The 19,276-nt window shown below is 42.1% G+C and overlaps 1 protein-coding gene across 1 annotated transcript in view; it reads right to left on the reverse strand.

Annotated features, from left to right (window-relative positions):
* The window catches only part of ITPK1 (inositol-tetrakisphosphate 1-kinase), a 67,501-nt gene that overhangs the window by 22,140 nt on the left and 26,085 nt on the right, over positions 1-19,276 (reverse strand). The window contains exon 4 of the mRNA XM_031553656.1: positions 189-287. Coding sequence (XP_031409516.1) covers positions 189-287 — 99 coding nt within the window. The remainder of the gene's footprint in view (positions 1-188; positions 288-19,276) is intronic.

Consider the following 19,276-nt stretch of genomic DNA (forward strand, 5'->3'; position numbering starts at 1 on the left):
CAAAACAAAAGAGGATAGGGAGGAATTTTATTCCACATTCCAATCAGTTTCAAAGCATCTATATTAACAGCCTATACACTTTGGCAATGAAACACACTCTCCTGCAAAGTTGGCTACAATGTTCTTGAGGGAGCTTGTGGAATATTACAAACCTAACTGAAGCACCAATTCAAAATCCATATACATACTGAATGGGAATGCCAGTCCATTCTTCTCTATAAGCTGCAAGGTATCTTCTCCACAGGCACTTGTCAGCTCCATAAAGGGTGGTGAACAGATCCTCTCATCTATAAGACAAAATGAGCCCAAATTAACATCACGGGTTTAGCTTCTCAGCTGCATATTTACAGGCTCTCTTCAAATTAACTGCTTCTTGGTAGTCAGCTATACGTTACCAGTTGATATTAAAACGTCAGAAAGGCTATCAGCCAGACATGGATTTGCAATTCTGGAAGCATTTCAGAAGATATAAGGCCAATTTTTGGACACGCTAAAATAGAAATGCACAAGGCCTACATTTTCTCAAGTAGCTAGGTAGGCAAAAACCATTACTCACTCAGAAATACATAACTGCACAAGCCGTAGCCAATGGAGTAAAAAGACATAGGGATGTTAGCTTTTAGCATTTTACAGAAACCTGTATGGTTAGCAAGTGTGGGGGGAGCAGGCAGTCTCTCAAAGCAGAGATTACTGGATTGCCACTCACATAGCAGATTCCAATGTGGATGTATTTCAGGCAAAGTGAGAGACATGCAATACGTCTCACTGTTGGTTGAGACATCTCTGTCATGAAAGCAGTGCTCATCTGGTTCAGCAAAGCTAGAGATAGAACACTGCTTTTTATGGAGACACCTTGGCAAGACTGTTCAGTGGACCTTGATTAAAGAGAAAAAAATAAACCATGATAAAATTTAACAGAGTATTTGCTGTTGATGTTGTGCTTGGTCAGATGAGGTTGTGGGATGGCTGAAGTCAGAAACGCCCTCTGACTGATTCAGTAGATTGAAGTGCTGTATGACTTATATTCTGTTTGCTGTAGGAGAACTTTAATTCCCCAAGGCATACAGCAGGATTGTAGGGAAGGTACAGTGGGATTCAAAGTGCTTAGTCATAAAACTCCACCTCTCAAGAGGGTTGGGTTGCAATATCAAGTGTAAAGAGGACCTTCGCTACAGCTACAGCTCTGCAACAGGTTAGTGAGACCAAAGATTTTGAGACAAAAGCTTGACACATACTGACAAAATCAAATCAAGAACATCACACAGACAAAGAGCAACCATCTAAATTAGCTCCTTAAAGGGGACAGTCTTAAAAATACTGTGTCCACAGAGTTTTAACTATAGACAGATTGACTTTGGAGTCACAAATGACTCATAACTCAAGGTAGCTGACAACATGGAACCACAGTTTAGAATGGGTTTGCCAAAACTCATTTACAGGATTTATTTGAAGGGACACCATGTGAAAACTTTTTACATGATGGGAACAACTATACCTAGCAAACTCAAGTCACAGGTTTGTATCAGCCAGCAGTTTTTCTTGAAAATAAGCAAAACATGCCCTACTAACATCCACATCAATACCAGTGAGCACAGAGAACAAAAACAGGTGGAGGCTATATTATGCAGAATTTAGGAAGTACATGTAAATTAAAACCCCAGTTAAAATCCATTCTATACTCTCAGAGTACTGCGTATTTAGAAGCTACTTAATAAGCACTGTCAGGATTAATACTTTTCATTTCATTTTAAATATACATTTATGCATTTTCTCTCATACTGTAGGGGAAATAGCAACACTGAAAATAAAAGAGACAAAGCTTTTTGTACTTTAATATACAGATCTCAATAGCTGCTTCAGTGTTCTGAGAACATAGGAGAACTCTAGCCATTAGCAACACTGTTGCTACAAGATTTTTTCTCTGAAAAGACTATTTTCACACCTCTTAAAAGGAGCAGAAACATCGATGCTTTGAGGTCAACCTTTAAAAACTTAAACAAAACATCCCAGACTTCAAAGTTTTCAGTTTGCTGCTATGAAAACAGAAAGCAGCATCCAAAAGTGACAGGTACTGCAATATTTACAAGCCTTTGCCAGAGTGAAAGAAAGTTCCTTCGTTGGATGAATTTAAGGAATCAGATTTAGTTTACAGATACTTGGGAGCAACTTTGACTTGGCAGCTCTCCCATCCATATGCTTAAGGCTCACAAATAACTTTGCCTTCGGAGTGCAAATGAAGAGGGACGTATGGTTCCATTTCACCTCCCTCCACTGCTCTCCCCTGCAAACAGCAATTGGAGACAAGACGTTCTAGTATTCCTGCCAATTACACGACACTTGCATGGGAAGATGAAGAAAGGGGCAAACAGTGATCTCTTTGACACTGCACTTACAAAAGACCACCTGGATCAACAAAAATTATCAGAAAAGACTTTTAGCATCTCAAAGTGCTCATGCAGACTTTGCACAGCAATGGCATTTTCTCCACCAAGAAGGCAATTCTAGCTCACTAAAGCTGCTAGAGCAAACCATTAATTCATGGCTATACCTGAGGACAAACAACACTCAACCCAAGATTTCAGTACAGCCTACAGCTAGAAGTGCTGCTCTGAGTTTAACTGCACACATTGCCATTGCAATTCTGAAGGTGGCTGTGAGTTCATAAAAGTTCTCCAGCTGTCAGTAACGATCCTTTCTTCCTTCCTAAGGCGGCAAACAAACTCTGAAGCTTTCTCTCATCACTGAGCTCCTACTATCAAAGTGAGTGCAGTCTCAGCACACCTTCCCTGCCCTGAGGTCCAGGATAGACATGCAATTCTATGTCTGAGGCTCAATCTCAGAACTGGGTTTAATCAGCACAAAATTACACCATACACTCATGTGGTGGAACAAATAGCCATAGGCACATGTAACTTTCCCTTCTCCTCCCACAGCAGACAGCAGCTACAGCAAAATCCTACAGAGCACAAATTTGGTGCAGGATGCTTGGCCACTGCTGCTGCCTCTTCCCAAGCCAGTAACGACCAGTCACCATGGGGAACCATTGTTGAAAAGTAAACAGTAAACATACAAACAAATGAACACAACAGTCTAGAGGTGAGAATGAAAGACAGAAGTCTAGCCCTCCTGCTGACTCCTGTTGACACTTGACTCTTTGGAAAAGGCTATTGCATCTTCCATCTTTGGCGATGCACAAGTGCCCTTAGTTCTCAGGAGACTTACAAACACAATTTCTATGCTCTCCAGTTCAGATTGGAAAGCAGAACTCAAGCACTTCCTTCTCACAGTGGGTGCATGCTTCGAGTCACACAACCAGCAGATAACCATCGTTATCAGCCCCATCTTCACGCGGCCTTTAGTGAACAAAGATATCAGAAAGGAAAATCTCTCCACGTGTCAGAGGAGTGCAGTGATAAAAGAGGCTACATACTTTAGTAGGGCACAGTTACAAAGTGATATTTCTTTATTTTTTCCAAGTGCTCGGTGGTCTGTCAGAGACCTCCCCTTGGAAACTTGGCCAGGGCCTACAGGTAGGCCATGTCAACTCACAGCTGCCAACTTGACAGCAATGAGGAAAGGCTGGTCAGACTTGGCAGGGTTCAGCTCTTGCTTCAGACAAGTACCTAAAACACCTGTAGTGTTTTTTGTTGTTAGAAACAACACATCGTATTTAAATGTAAGGTCAAAATATCACTGTATCCCTCCCACTATCTTGGTTCTTAACTTTATGGTACATTTTGGTACATAGTTTGTGGTATCCTGTTTTCTATATATTCTTTATATTCTTTTCTCTTCATGACTATATGATCTCAGGTGTCTTCCTCCCTCTTTTCTTTTCAACTTTCTACATTTTTTCCCATCCCGTCCACATTTCTTCTCTATGTTACACTTTATTAACTGCCATTTCTGTCCTTCCATTGCTACCTACACCGAGCCCATTCCTCCCTCACCTCCACATGGAGACCATGGCTGAGATCACTCTGACCGCAAACACGGAGCAATGGGTGATCTCTAAAGCCAGCAGGGAAGCAAGCAGGCATTACCAGGCCACGAGTGATGGCTGGGCCAGACAGTAATGGCCTCCTGCTATGCAGATTTGTGGCACCAGACATGAGCTTTGCCAGAGCAGTGATCCAACCCATGGAACAACACAGGCATTATTCTGGATGAAGTACAACGAGGGTAACGGGAGAGACTGGGATATACAGATGTGGAAGGTGCAGAGTAAATACTGGTTGGAGAAAAAGTTTTCTGGCTTTGAGAGCTGGCTGAAACCTTAATGCTTGGGGCTTGCTCAAACAAGAAGTGGTGAGCAGTGGTCCCCCACCCAGGTTCTGTGCACCGCCGGTAGCCTGCAGACAGAGCGCAAAAGAATTACAAAATACCCAAGTCCCCAAAAGAAAGAAGGTATGAGAAGTCCAGAGCTGAATACACGCTGCCACACAGCAGGTAGATAAATCAGATAAAGGTACAATAAAAGTAATACATGTCCGTTCTTAGTTTAAACAAACCTTATGTGAAAATAAATGGAAACCACTGTGACAGCAACATACAAGACAGGCCCTGGATGGTATTCAGGGAGGATCAATGGTCCTTGTACTATAAATGGCTATTAGATACTGACACACAGGGCAGCTGTGAAAAAAGCCTAAACCATAAGAACAAGACAAACCATAAAATATTTTCCTATTCAGATTTCTGTGGCCCTTACAATGCTGGAGATCTAAGACAACAAATAATAAACTAATTCTAATGCAGCACAAGAGAAGGCCTGGAGTCCCCTGGGTATGTTACAGACTTGTCCTGAAGCATATAAAGGTGTGACACCTAATTCTGTTTAGCAATTAGAAATAGAGCACTCTTGAGTTTCTCTCTGTGGCCGGAAAGGCTATCAGTTTTTTTCCAAAGAAATGAGGTGTATAATCTCCACATCACACATAACTTTATACAGAGAAATGACAAAACTGCTCTTGAAAAGTGCTGGTCTCTGCTGTAAACGCTCATCAAGATAACTAGGACAACACCTGTGTCAAAATCAGCACTGGCTTAGATCAATCACCACCAAATGCTCACAGAGCAAATGTTAAGCTTTAAGCTATTTAAAAGATCTGCAGCAGACCTAATCAAACTCTGAACTTCCTATTTTAGTGTGAAAAGCCACTCTAATAGAATAGTTGGCTCAGTGACTTGAAGATGCTTAAGCCTCTATTAAATAGAAATGTTCAATAAACCATGCTTCACTGTAGCTTCCACCAGTTTGCACTGCTGCACTCTGCCCACTTGGGACAGGGAGGATGTACAGCCAGTGCAACATCTTCTTCTCCTAATACAACAAGGGGAGGAAATCTGAACTTCCAGCTCACCCTTGCCTCCTAAGTTTATTTTTGACAACAAGAAAAACAACTCAAAGGTGTTTTAATTTAAATAACTACATGACTGTGGTTGTTCCCCTCCCCTCCTCTCCCCTGACTGTATTTAACCTCTGTAAACTTATCAGAGCTTTGGACCATTACTTCTACGGTCAAGTAAACCCCTTCACACTGCTTTCTCAGATACTTAATTTTTCAGTTTAAGTTTCATTAAAACCAAAATTTCATAGTGCTTATCAGGCTTATTCTTTTGCACTAAAAATAACCTCAAGTTGTTTTTGCCTCCCTTAAGAAATTTATGTTTGTGTGAAATGTTGGCAGAGCAGATTTAGCTCAAATATACATTGAATCATATGTATCACTGAAGAATCAAATCTTAGCTGAATAACCATGGGTTAAGCCTTTTAAGTCTGGAGGGGGAAAATTCCAATTCTTACAATAAAACAGCTGTATCTGGGGTGTTTTTAGCAGCGTATTCCAAAGACACAAGAGGGCAGAGCAAATTTACCTTTGGGGGTATGATGCTAACTTTGCCAATGCTTTAAATACAAGCAATTGTGCACTATCTATGCTAAATGGAACATCTGCAGAAGCAACAGTTTTCATGTCTAATAAACTGGTGATTTTGAAGCATCTGGACCGAGTGAGGAAATCTCATAACTGAATATTAATAAGTATTCAAAGACTCCCAAGGAACCTGCCATTCACATGCAGTTTAGGAGTTCTGGTTACAGCTTCTGAAAATAATGAATTTGGCTTACATTGGAGAGCAACGACAGAAGTTTATATAAAGGAGAAAGTCAAAGTAAAGGCAATCTGACGGATGTTCCCCCAGGCTCCCCTGCTGAGCACTTCTTCATGGAGAACCATTTCACAAAGCTACGATCTGCATGGTGTCTTCTCCAATCTTTTAAATCTTATGCCCACTTTCCTCACTAAAAAGGGTGCTCCTTTCTGATTCCCAAGAAAGGAATTCATCTTTCTCGGGCAGTTAGGTTGAAAGAAGCAGTTTGCAAACAAACATGCAGCTTACTCATTGTGATTAAGCCTCAAGGGTATTTGGAAGCACATCAGCGCAGCTACAGACTTGCCTTAAGATAAAACAGACGTGTGGTGAAACTCACTCATTGGCACTGCCAACAATGTGAGCTCACGGAAATGCAACAGTTCAGAGGTGAAAGATTACCTCATCCCATTAAGGAGACAGATCAGAGGAAAAACTGGGAGATGTGTGTTGATCATCAAATAACCTAATTTTTCAGAAGGTAAGAGCAGTTACCCACCACAATGCAATCACAAGGGACAGAAAGCTTTGCACTTTAACTTAAACAGCACAACTCTTTTACACTTCCCCTCTCTCCCCCCTATTTTTAAAATACATGATTTCAGGTGCTTGTAAAATGCAGTATTTTGGCTATGCTATATGCTTACTGTACTCCAGAATTAAAGCCTGTTTCCAGCAATGTAGGAGGATTAACCAAAAGTGGACTACCTACAAGCTTCCTTCCCCTCCTGCTTTTTGGGCTTCTCAGTAGCACCACATGCAGAGGCTCTCAGGGAGTCACTTGGATGTACCTGGCTACATAAAAATGGGAGAAATGGACCGACTTTCCAGAAGAAGGATATAACCTTCTGGTGCTTCTAATGTGCTCAGTAAAGAACAATCTTAAGCAAAATTTTCTGATAAATCATAATAAAGTGTAGGAAAAAAACTGCTAAAACCACCTTTATTGAAACTGTAAGATTTATTCTGTATAGTGATTAAGCTGTACCAAAAAGTCAAGGGATCATTTTACAGGCTGGAACATTTCCAGCAATATGGGAAGAATGAAAGCCATTTTCCTCAACAAGAAAAAAAATGAAAGGGATTATTTGGCAAGCTCAAAGAAGAATTCATCTGCATTTTTATCCCAATAATGTCCTACTCTGAACCCCAGCTTTGGAAGTACTGATATCTGTGAAACCCTAAAGGGATTTCCAGAAGAAAGACAATGCAAAATCTTCTCTGTAAGCTTGCTCTATTTTAAAATACAAATGTAAGGTTCTGTATGAATACCTGAACCCCACTTAAAGGCCACTCAACTGTCTCTAAGCAGTGATGTCTATGTGCTGTGTTTCGCATACTTACTCATATAGCCTAGTTAGAGTAATGATTGTCATTCTGAAGCAAGAAAAGTCTCGGAGTTTAGCAGTCTTTCCAACATGCGCTACTTTAGTACGCAGAATGATAAACATGTCTCAGAACAAAGAGCCAGTGTCCAATTACAACCCTATCCTCTAAAATACCTCTTGCATTGATGGTTCATTGCAGCTTATTTCAAGCTTCCTCCACCCAAATATTGAGCCAAGAAACTTAAGACTTGTACTTGCAACTCAAATTCCCATCCTCAAACTACATACATTCAGGACAGGAGCTGATGGGATGCTGGCCTGTACACCTCTTGCCTAGATGGTGGATGAGAACAGCAGATGATGGTCTGCACTTATTTGTATAACCACACACTGCTTGAACATGGTGAGGGAGCACCATGTGCAAATACATTGTTACACAGTACACTTTGGAACTTGAAGGAAAGACATTAGCACAAGGGCCCTTGTTTGAACAGACAACATAGCAGCAAGGAACCTCACAGTCAATTGATGCGCCTAAGAAATTCAGTTCAAAGCAGAGCAGCAGTGGGATGCTATTCACGCTCAGGAATCTAAGATGGTCTTTGAAGGCTCAACATTGAATTCCTTACTGATTTTATTTGCATGTAATACTACTGACTTAATTGGGTTATTTTCAGTAGGTTGCAGAATCCATCTCTCCATGTCTTACACAAAGTACGTTGTCTATCAAAAAATAAAAATACCACTGAGAATATTCATGGTAGAGGGATGATGCCAGCCATGACACAGGCATCTTCTTCTTGCCCATGACAGAGTTCACTTCCAGACATTAGAGTATCCAGAAGAGTAGAGAGTCAAAGGGAGCTCTTCATAGCTTTAATCTAACAGGGCTGATGGCCTTTAACCAGATCAGTTTAATGAGCTTTTGGAAGATAAATCCTGTGAGAGACTAGACAATGCATGTCCCATGCTTTCTGAAAATACCATTTCCAACTGGTATGTGCTGGGTCACAAAGCAGATGGTCCTAAGGCTAGTGAACCAGCGATACAGCTTTCCCCAAGGCAGAGGCTTCTCAGGCCGTGCTAAGTACCATAGCCAGATGGAGCCTCCAGAGCAGAGCCCCTGCAGCAGCTCTGCTCCAGTTCAAAGCAGACAGAGCAGAGCTCTCAGCTTCTAGTCCAGGCCACACAACTGGTAAAGGTGAAAATGTGAACAACTACTTAGCCCTTACTGCCTCACCATCTCATGTGTGTATGAGCATACCATGCAGTGCAAGAGCTTATATGCAGATCTATAGAACACAGCAAGATGTTGGGATAACACTAATTGGAGAGGCATGTCACTATTGCTGTACTAGTGAGCAAGGCTGACAGCAACTGAGCAGAGCACCTCCTGTCAGACATTTTGTGGATCTAGCTCAAACCTAACAACATGGGGCCATCTCGGGGCTGTGAAGCCAAAAGCATTTTCCAGAGACATGATGACCTCTGTTTTTATTTGTGTTTCACTGTGTAAAGCAGCTTCCCAGAACAAAAGTGCATGCTAGCAATGGTTTTCTCACTGCATCATGAAATGAAAGAAAATAATGTAGTATTTCATAAACAGCAGGGGAACTACTGTTTAGTCTGAAACAAATATATCTTTAAACAAGGATGGAGAAATCCAACCAAATCAACAACATATGCAAATGACCACAAACCCTAAATCTACATGTGACAAAAAGGTAACTTCCTGACCTAACAATGTCTTCACTCAGATTAGCAAATATGCGGAATGTTTACCTTCTACAATGCCCATAGTTCACTTTGTGGGGTGGAAGGAACATCCAAATTAATATTTTGTACTTTCGAATCTATAAAATTTGAAAAAGAGGTCATAGGCAATTATGAAACACATGAAAAACCATAATCTTATTAACAGAACACTGGTTCTCATCTCAGAGGGTCCAGTTCTTCACTTGCCTGCCGTGGGCACAGCTGGAACATGGCTCATATCCAAAGGCTGCTAGGCACAGCTGCAACTTGATGGCTTCTCCAAAGTGGAGTGGATAGGGCCCACTTTGAAACGATCAAGAAGAAATAACTTTAAACAAACAAGCTACAGCTATTTTTATTTAACACCAGAAAGAAAAAAAGCAAAGACTTCTTTACATGGGAAAGTTTTGTTGGTGTATGTTTTTCTGTTATAATCATGTTAGTATAACTATATAGCAGAAGAATGAACACGCACCACTCTGTTTACACTGTGTTAATTTCTTCCTTTAAGAAGTCCTCAGATGGCCCTGCACTCTTCTTCTTTTTCTAAATAACTGCAAAACACTCCGAGTAGACATTGCAGCATTCCCGCACTGCATCACAGATGACCAAAACACTGTGCAACTAAGTGAAGCTATTGGAAGGCAAAGATCAAAAGTTCTTCTTGGCTACCCTAGGAGCCACTTTGTTTCCAAGGACCATTAGTTACCTTATATGTTCAATAATTTGAGATTAATCACTCATAATCACATCTATCTCTGCCAGTGACTGCAGAAGAACGCAGGCACTGAAATGTGTATTTCTGTCTTGCACTAAATAGTAGTGCCCTGTATACTCTGAATACACAAAGAAACATATACTCTTCTTTGGTCTCAGTTACTACATGAAGCCAGAATTCATGAACCTGCCATCACCTTCTGTCAAAGAATCACAACAGCAAGAGTGGAGGAGATATCCTTATGCAAAAACATCCTGAAATAAAGCCCAGGAATGACAACGAGCTTGTGGCTTACTTGCTCAGTTTATATCTAGCAATGCTAGTCAGGATAAACAGTCTCCTGAATCACATTCTCCACTTCAGCGATGATTAGGCTACAAATAATCTTATTAGTTCAATCTTCCTTGTTTAGAAGAGAATGAAAATATTGCCCTGTTCCATCTGAGTGTAAGTACATTTGTGTGCTTTCATCTTCGGCTCCTCGGCACAGGCTTGCTGCTGGTTAATGAATTTTTTGCTTATAATATATTAATCCTGCATTACACCTCCTGCATAACTGATTGGTACGGACTGAATCATCTTTTTTCTATTTATCTTCGTACAGCATTAGGCTGGAGGAGCTGTACCAGCTTCAGCAAGTAGTTCCCATCTGCTGACATAAAGACCAAACATACTGAGGCATACACATATTTGGAACTGGTTGATCCATTTAATGCTTGATGTAAGAGCTATCTCTGTGACGCATAAAACCAAATTCAAGCCAGAATTCAAGGTTTATGGGAAATACTCTTACTTAAAGGTTACAACACTATTAAAAAAATACCCTTTTCTACGTTAATTGCCTCTTCATTATCATTCTCTTGTTCACCTTGCTGTTAGGAATGTAGCAAAGAATTCACCATCTCTCAACCCAGGGATCCTTTTGGTAAAAAACTGCCCTCACACTGTGCTTGTCTGTCCTCATTGGGGACTTCCAGCCCCTTCCCTCTTTCCCACAGTCCCAGGACACTTCACTCCAGTGCCTCATCTGTTCTTCTGACTGACGGCTCACATCCCTTGCCATTTCTGAGCTTCCCCTACCTATCTACCCTGTCACCTTTTTAAGCACTTTCTTAAGGATAAACTGTTTCTGAGATTGCTCCAAAACCAGGTCTTTCCTTAAGCCCTCTCTGTCAAAACTCAAGCTTACACATCTTCTTTCTTCCCTTTCCCTAGATGGCTGGATCTCTTTCACATCTCTCCTCTTCTATCTAATAGTTTGAAAGATGTAAGGAAATGTCTAAAGTATATAAGCCTTCTCAAAGAAGTATATACGAAAAAGACTGATAATACCTCAAGAGGAAGAGGCCTTAAGTATCAGGAAAGAATCAAAGAAAACTGAGCTAAAATACATTCAGAGTGAAATGTTAAAACACTGAAGGTCGCTGAGTGAGTGTGGGAAGGTTTTCAATTAGTAGCTAACTATAATTCCCTAGAAGTCCTGCACCTACACTGATAAATAAGGGGGGCAGAGACTCCTAAAAGGACAACCTATCTCATATCCATCCATCCATTAACAGGTTGCTCAGAGAGATGTGGATACCCTGTTGCTGGAGATGTTCAAGGCCAGGCTGGATGGGACCCTGGGCAGCCTGATCTAGTAACTGATCTAGTGGTTAGCAATCCTGCTCATGGCTGGGGGGTGGAACTAGATGACCTTTGAGGTCCTTTCCAACTCAAGCCATTCTATGATTCTATGATTAACTAATCCTTACAAAGGGTGCTGGAACCCCTAAGAGTTTAGAATGAACAGGCAAAGGTTTCCCCTTCTATAACACCCGTTGGCAGGATGGTAGTGATCTAAAGAAGGACCCAGTAGTAGATGTCTTGAGCCACACTGACATTCATTTAGGAAACACCACCATACTGTGCAGCTCAGACCTCAGATCTGATCAGTGAAGAGGAAACTTCTACTTCTTATCAGTGTCAACTCTCAGTTTTCACCATATTCTCTTCCAAAGGAAAAGAAACATCCTTTGTCTTCAGGAAATGCACTTCATTGAGAAGCAAAGAATTCATTTACGCTCTTTGACTGTCTTCCCACCTACATTTTCGTGGGTGGCAAGAAAAGCATGCTGAAATTCTGCGCTCTACACAGAACACATCCTGCACAAAAGAATTAATGAGTTACAAACAGGATAAGTAAAATCACAGGCTAAACTCTATTCTTAATTATGCTGTAATCAAAGAAGCATTAAGGACTATCCGGTCTGAAAAATACTGGATTTCTACAACATGCCAGTTACAGAGTCTGAGCTCTGCTGTGTAGGTGGATTAGAAAGTTATGGAAAGAGCTAAATTCTTGGCTAATTTTCAAGGAGGGAAACATTGCTAAGCTCAACAAACTAGACATCTCTCAGCATGACCCATCATGATTTGTATAAAACATCTTTGATTTAGTAGACATGCTATTTCCTTTTTGTCTAATGTATTTAGTGACCATTTTCCAGGCTTCAGGAATCTGGATAGTCATTTTCTTTCTGACAGATTGAGAATGTGAGAACAAAGTCAGGATGATAGGAGAGACATTCATGGCAACAGCATTTCCAAAATGCTGAACATGTCTGTAGCTCTGGGAAAGCTAAATACTTCCATGGCAACTAGTAGATTTCTGAGAGATGCAATCATGTCTTTCATTGAAGACTTTGCTAATCTGACTCCTATTAAATGAAAAGAGTTAGCTTGTATTTGCAATGATTTTTTTTAGGGAGGCAACAACAGTAAATACTAAGATGAAACACTTCTGCCAGCTAAAATGCATGTGAAAGAATGCTCATGGAAAATGCAGGCTTCTGTCACTGAAGTACGTTTCATCTGCGTAAATTTCAAAATACAGGAAAAGTTTCACACACATCAAAGATTCTCTCAACATCCCTGGACTATCCAACAGGACTTCCATGTTACTCTTAAGGATACTGAAGCGGACCTTCAGTAAGCTGAGCAGAGTAACAAAGAAAGGGATTCAGAATCAGGTTAGGATCAGAATGTAAGAGCAATTCTATCAAGTTCTCACACAGCACCTCTCATTTGGAGATTCTCCCCTTTTTACAAAGGCACTGCTCATCACCACTCCATTCTACAGACACAAAATAAGAGACAGAACGCTAAGAGGACTCCCCTATAGAAGATTCCAAGACAGGGTAGAACTCATCTTTTGTGTGTGACTGCACCTGAACCAAGAGCTTCCCAGCTCCTATGCCTGAGCCACCAGCTACTCCCAGTGCAACAGTTGAACAGTGTTTGTTGAGGCAGCTAAATACAGAGAAAGAAAACAAATATTGAAGTAAAAAAGTGTGGTGGAGATGTTTATAAAACAATGACCAGCACACAAAGTAAGTAGTTTAGTTAACAAACATTCATTCATTAAAAATGAAGAATGTGATCCTGAATAATACTAAGATGTGCCCAACAAAGAATCAATGCTGTATATGCCTTACATAAGATTTTTTTGTGTTTCTGGAAGCTCAAAGCATGCTCATTTGCTAGGTTTTCACTTCATGTTCTTGCACTGCTGTGATTACCACATAGTGGCTTTTTGGTCTTCATGCCTGCAGATGATTCACATAATTGTAACTGTTTCCAGTATGATGCAGGCATACAAACACGCTCAGCTCCCATTCTCAGATACAAGGATCTGCATATCCATGCTCAGAGTACTTCAGAAACAAGCCTGACACGTGCTGTACAAAACAACACTTCACTGCAGCAGGAAGGCTGCTCTTTCTGACTTCAGCTCATATTTGGAGAAGATGAGATTATGCAAACACCAAACTTCTAAGACCACGGATTTGTCCTGACAAGACCATTTCAGCTTTTCTTCCTCTTCCCTGAGGCCAGCACTGGCGCCATTCATTAGCAAAAACCCATGTGCCACGTGGGAAACAGCAAAACCAAGTGTACACAGCTTTTCTGGGTAATTTCCATCTCTTCCCGTTACTGGGGAAAGAGGCACGTGAAGGTATCAGGCTGCTGCAGTCAGGATGCTGCGCACGCTACACTAAAAAGCAGCATCAGTGCACTTCTATCTCACAAGGAACAGCGTTTGAAACATGACATCAGTAGCTTCTCTCTGGGATTTAATGTGAAGGATGCTGCCACTTTTCAGTGCTTCTAAATTCAGCTCAGAACTAATGGAAAAACACGAGGAAAGGAATTCTATGTATTCTAAACAAGCATACATTAGCACCCTACAGGGGCACAAACCCGGGCAGTACCAGTCTCTGCTCTGTTCCAGAAAGCCTGACTATTAGTCACATTTATGCCCTGACTGCAACAGCCAAACGCTGTAGTTGGACACATGAGACTTGTACAGACAATTCCAGAAACTCATTCACCCTGTGCCAAATGACAACGTACTGCCAGCTTGAGGGGGATTCTCCCTCCAAGAGCAGGGGGAATATTCTGTTTCCAACACATAATAGGAGTCAGAGGGGACATAAAACTTGGCACCAGGCGGGAGCACATGAAGCAGCAGCCTGGCAAGGCGCTTGTCCTCGGGAAGCCCGGAGTCCATGCACGACAACAGGAGGAAGTGCAGCAAGCCCTCCTCACGGCATTTGTGTAGGAAGAGAAATTGACTGCACTGCTGAACTGAGAAATTAGAAACAAATCAGAGTGCAGAATGAGAGAATCACAGCAGATGCTAATATTTTCCTGTCTTTGGAAACGTAACATCAACATTTCAGTCCTTTTCGTCAAGCTCTTAATAGTGGTCTCTTCAGGTTACTGAGGATTGTCTGCACAGCCTATAGGGGAATACAAAGGCAGGAAACTGTCAGGAGATTCAGCATTTTACTCAGTGTGGAGAACGTGCCAAGCTTTTTGTGAACAAAAGAAGATTGCAGATTCGGTAATGCTGCAAAGGACACGACTGAGATGCTGGCTGTGTGTAGGCTCTGTCACTGCTTCTGAAAATGCCACACGGCTATGACTGAGGCAACACTGAATTGGGGCCCAAACAAAGAGCACGCAGCTGTAAGTCTGCCTCACTCACACAAAAGATCTGTCACTGCTGCAACTTCATTTCACATATTCGTGACATTTACTTTCACAGACCGTTTTCACAGCACTGCATAGAGCAGGCACCCTGTGTAGTTCATCCATCAGAGAGCAACAGCTCAGCTCCCAGGTGGGAGCAGGCAGGTATGCAGAGAGATGAAGTTTAACAGGACTCCCACTGCTGTTTCCTCTAGATGAGAGTTCACAGAGGTGCCTCAGCTTAGAGCACTGACTGTCATCATTACTGGAGGCAGCAGCAACTGAACACTCCCTGTACATCTGAACTCTAATTTCCCTCTGCAGTCCTATTTGAGATACAAGGACACAGGTTTTCCTTTCCAAGGGACTAAAGGAAGGTAACCATTGGCTCCAAGACTCATCAATGAAGAAATCCCCCAAACAGAGACCCCCTCCTTCCCAACAAGCCTTTCCCATCCACCCACCATTTTATGGAGGTGATATGAGTCTGGGGAAGACAGCAAGCATCTACTGATGCTTCAGGAGAGGACAGGACACCTGGGATATTCACACTTACTTCAACCGTAAGTTATCCATGACAGGACATGAATGTTCCACTGGGACAACCAGCTTGGGAAGCCGAGGCAGCTCCATCACTGGAGGAGCCAAGGGCTTGATCCTCCTGCATTGTGGGGTCTGAACCTTACTGGAAATGAAAGGAAAAGTATGCCACTTCCCAGATAGATCTGACCCCAGCACCATAGGAACAAAGTGCAATCCTGAGAATGATGCTACTGCTGTGGCTTATGCTGGTGAACGCAAAGCTGAAGGCACCTCTAAGCCAAGGTTGATAATAGCTGAGAGCCACGCTCACTGTCTTCTGAAGTCCAGCCTGCTCTTCTACTTCGTGTGTTATACTCCACTCCTGGTCTTTCTTACTGAGGCTGAGCTAGCTGCTAACTGACTGCTTTTAAATCTGCAGGATGACTCCTACTCTCTATACCATGAAACAGAAATTATGTTTCTTTTGCCAACAGCTAAGTTCTATTATTGAAATGAATGTTCTCCCCTCAATGCCTGTTTCCTAAGCCTGCCTGAGTAACAGAATATTCTGTAAATATATTCCTGTCAGCTAGCCAACACACTAATGCTATTTTCTGTAATACTGGTGTTTTTTATAGCTCTCCCCCCACAAATACTTTGTGAGTCTCCCACAGACGAGAAGAGATTCATTTGCTATGTGAGAGGAAGATAGTGGGATAGATGTTCATGCAGCAGATTGAAATATAAAGCATTCCAGAGACATCGTTGCCAATAGGCAGTTATCTTTTCTTCACTTGCAGCAAGTTAGGTATGAATGAAGCTCCTACCCTTTGCTCCCCACTTTCTGTTTTTCCTACTAAGCAGAAAATCCCAGAGAAGCCTCAATGCCCACATTTAATAACATATCTTTCTAAGAACCAGCTCAGGATTTTTAGAGGATTTTCATTCTTACAGGTCATGATCACATACACGAGGCTCTGTGCTCATTTTAATTCACCTTCCCTCAAAAAAAGCAAAAAAAGAACCCCAGACATCGAGGATTTTAATTTCATTTTATTTTTAACTCCTGCATCTGCTTTCAAAAGTGCTCACGTTCTGTGGCATGAGTCTGTTAATTATGTTCTGTGTTACATAAAGATGCCAAAATCTGGAGTTAAACTGCAGTCAGCCAAATTTCAGACCTCTTCAGGCTCAGGAGCAGTTAAAAGCTGCTTCTCAGCACACAATGGGGTCCTCTGCACCAAAGCTTCACAGGTAGAATCCCACTGAACTCAGCCAGCAGCTTTAACCTGGAGGCACCCATATCTTTGAAATAGCTTCACCTGCATTTTGTTTCAGATACTCATCAGAGAAGTCTTAAGATATGTCAGCTTTTTATTTCAATACCAATTTGATTAAAGTATGACCAAGCAGAAGGAATCATCATAGAATGGCCTGAGTTGAAAAGGACACTCAAAGGTCACAGTATCACAGAAAGACCAGGGTTGGAGGGGGCCTCAAGGATCATGAATCTCCAACTCCCCTGCACATGCAGGGCCACCAACCTCCCCATTTAATACCAGACCAGGCTGCCCAGGGCCCCATCCAGTCCAGCCTTGAATACCTCTAGGGATGGGGCATCCACAACCTCTCTGGGCAGTCTGTTCCAGCACCTCACCACTCTCTCTGTAAAAAATTTCCCCCTGACATCCAACCTAAATCTCCCCTCCCTCAACTTAAAACCATTTCCCCTTGTCCTGCAGTTATCAACCCTTTCAAAGAGTTCATTCCCCTCCTATTTGTAGGCTCCCTTTAGGTACTGAAAGGCTGCAATGAGGTCATCCCGCAGCCTTCTTTTCTCCAGGTTGAACAAGCCCAGCTCCCTCAGCCTGTCCTCACAGGGGAGCTGCTCCAGTCCCCTGACTATCTTGGTGGTCTCCTCTGGATCCTCTCCAACAGCTCCCTATCTTTTTTGTACTGGGGGCTCCAGACCTAGACGTAGTACTCCAGATGGGGCCTCACAAGAGCAGAGTAGAGGGGGACAATCACCTCCCTGTCCCTGCTGGCCACCCCTCTTTTGACGGAGCCCAGGATACCATTTGCCTTCCGAACCACAAGGGTACACTGCTGGCTCATGGTAAGTTTTTCATCCATCAAGACCCCCAGGTCCCTCTCCACAGGACTGCTGTCAAGGCCTGCTCCTTCCAGTCTGTATGGATGCCTGGGATTCCTCCGACCCAAGTGCAAAACTCTTCACTTTGCTGTGTTGAACCTCATCAGGTCATCCAGTTTCAACCCCCTGCCATGGACAGGGTCGCCAACCACTAGACTAGGCTGCCCAGAGCCACATCCAGCCTGGCCTTGAATGCATCCAGGGAATGAAAAGAGCTGAAACCTAGAAACACAAAACCACACCATGTGAAGCAGTACATGGTTTTCCAGCTTTCTTTATGCGCTTAGGCTTATGCTAATCCTGACCAGAAGAGTGGTTTCAGCATCAGGATGATGACCTGGTGGTTGGCAATCCTGCCCAGGGCATGAGGGTGGACCTAGATGATCATTAAGGTCCCCTTACAATCCAAACCATTCCATGATGCTTCACTGCAACAGGACACATCAGCAGAGACAAAGGCTAGTGGAAAGCATCTAGGGAATAGCATAAAAACACGGAAAGCTTACAGTGATGTTTTCCAAGACATACCCTCTCACAGCTGCCATTTAGGGTCTTTAGGAAATTAAATGGTTTATCTCTTCTTCACTGTTTTTCTGCCACTAATCTAATCTAATTGTTTTTTTGAACCCACACAAATCAACACTCACAGCATCCTGCAGCACTGAGTTTGCATTTAGCTATGTGGTATGGAATAATTTTATTTTACCTTTTAAGTTTACCACCTACCACTTTCATATTTACGATAAGAAGCAACACACTGCTGTTCCCATTCATCATCAGCATGCTGCTCCTGATTCATAGAGGCCTGCACTGCACTCTCCTCTCAGGTGCTTCAACAAGTTCGGAGTTCTCTATTTCAGTTCAACCAAATCCTTTGCCCATTGAAGCTACTGTACTGAGGGTAGAAAAGAAAGGGTCTGGCCACTATAGTGTACATTAACACAGTACATGTTTCTCCCAGGAAACTTTTGACTTTGCTCACAAAGATTTATGATGACTCTTTAGGAAAGACAGAGGCATTCAGATTGATGTTGTATTTATTACACAAGATTGGGAGAAAAATCACACTTTTCTAACCTTGCTTTGGGATCTTTGGCAAACTATTTCTGTGTTTTAATATCTCAGGCTATTACATAGTCCTTTCAAGGCTAGAACAGCCATGGTTTGAAAGAAAACAAGAGATACTTGGTTGGAAAAAGTTGTAAAGGTAGAAAACAATACTATACTCGTAGATGAAGATCATATTTTGAACAGTCTCCTATACAAAGTCCCTACCTTTAATATGGAAGTACACAACAAGCCTAGTCACTATGAACTAAAAATCAGCCTAAAAAGATCATGAAACACTCAGATGTTATGAAATTTGCTTAGTTCAAGAGGAAACACATTTCTGTAGTTTTAACTAAGAGAAGCTGTGTTTATACAGTTACAGTGCATTAAACACACTACATTCCATCTCCGCAATTTAGAAATTTGGTCAGAAGCCTCCATCAAAGAGGTGTTCTGCAACACCTACACAGTTAACTGAGATTGTAAATCCTCCCACCTTGTTTTAGAAGGAGGGAGAAGATTCATTCTTCCAGAAACTACTGCAGGCCGTGCTCCATTTGGCAGCGCTGGTTAGATTGACAC

This window comes from Meleagris gallopavo, chromosome 5 (assembly GCF_000146605.3).
Source record: "Meleagris gallopavo isolate NT-WF06-2002-E0010 breed Aviagen turkey brand Nicholas breeding stock chromosome 5, Turkey_5.1, whole genome shotgun sequence".
In the NCBI taxonomy this organism is placed as follows: Eukaryota; Metazoa; Chordata; class Aves; order Galliformes; family Phasianidae; genus Meleagris; species Meleagris gallopavo.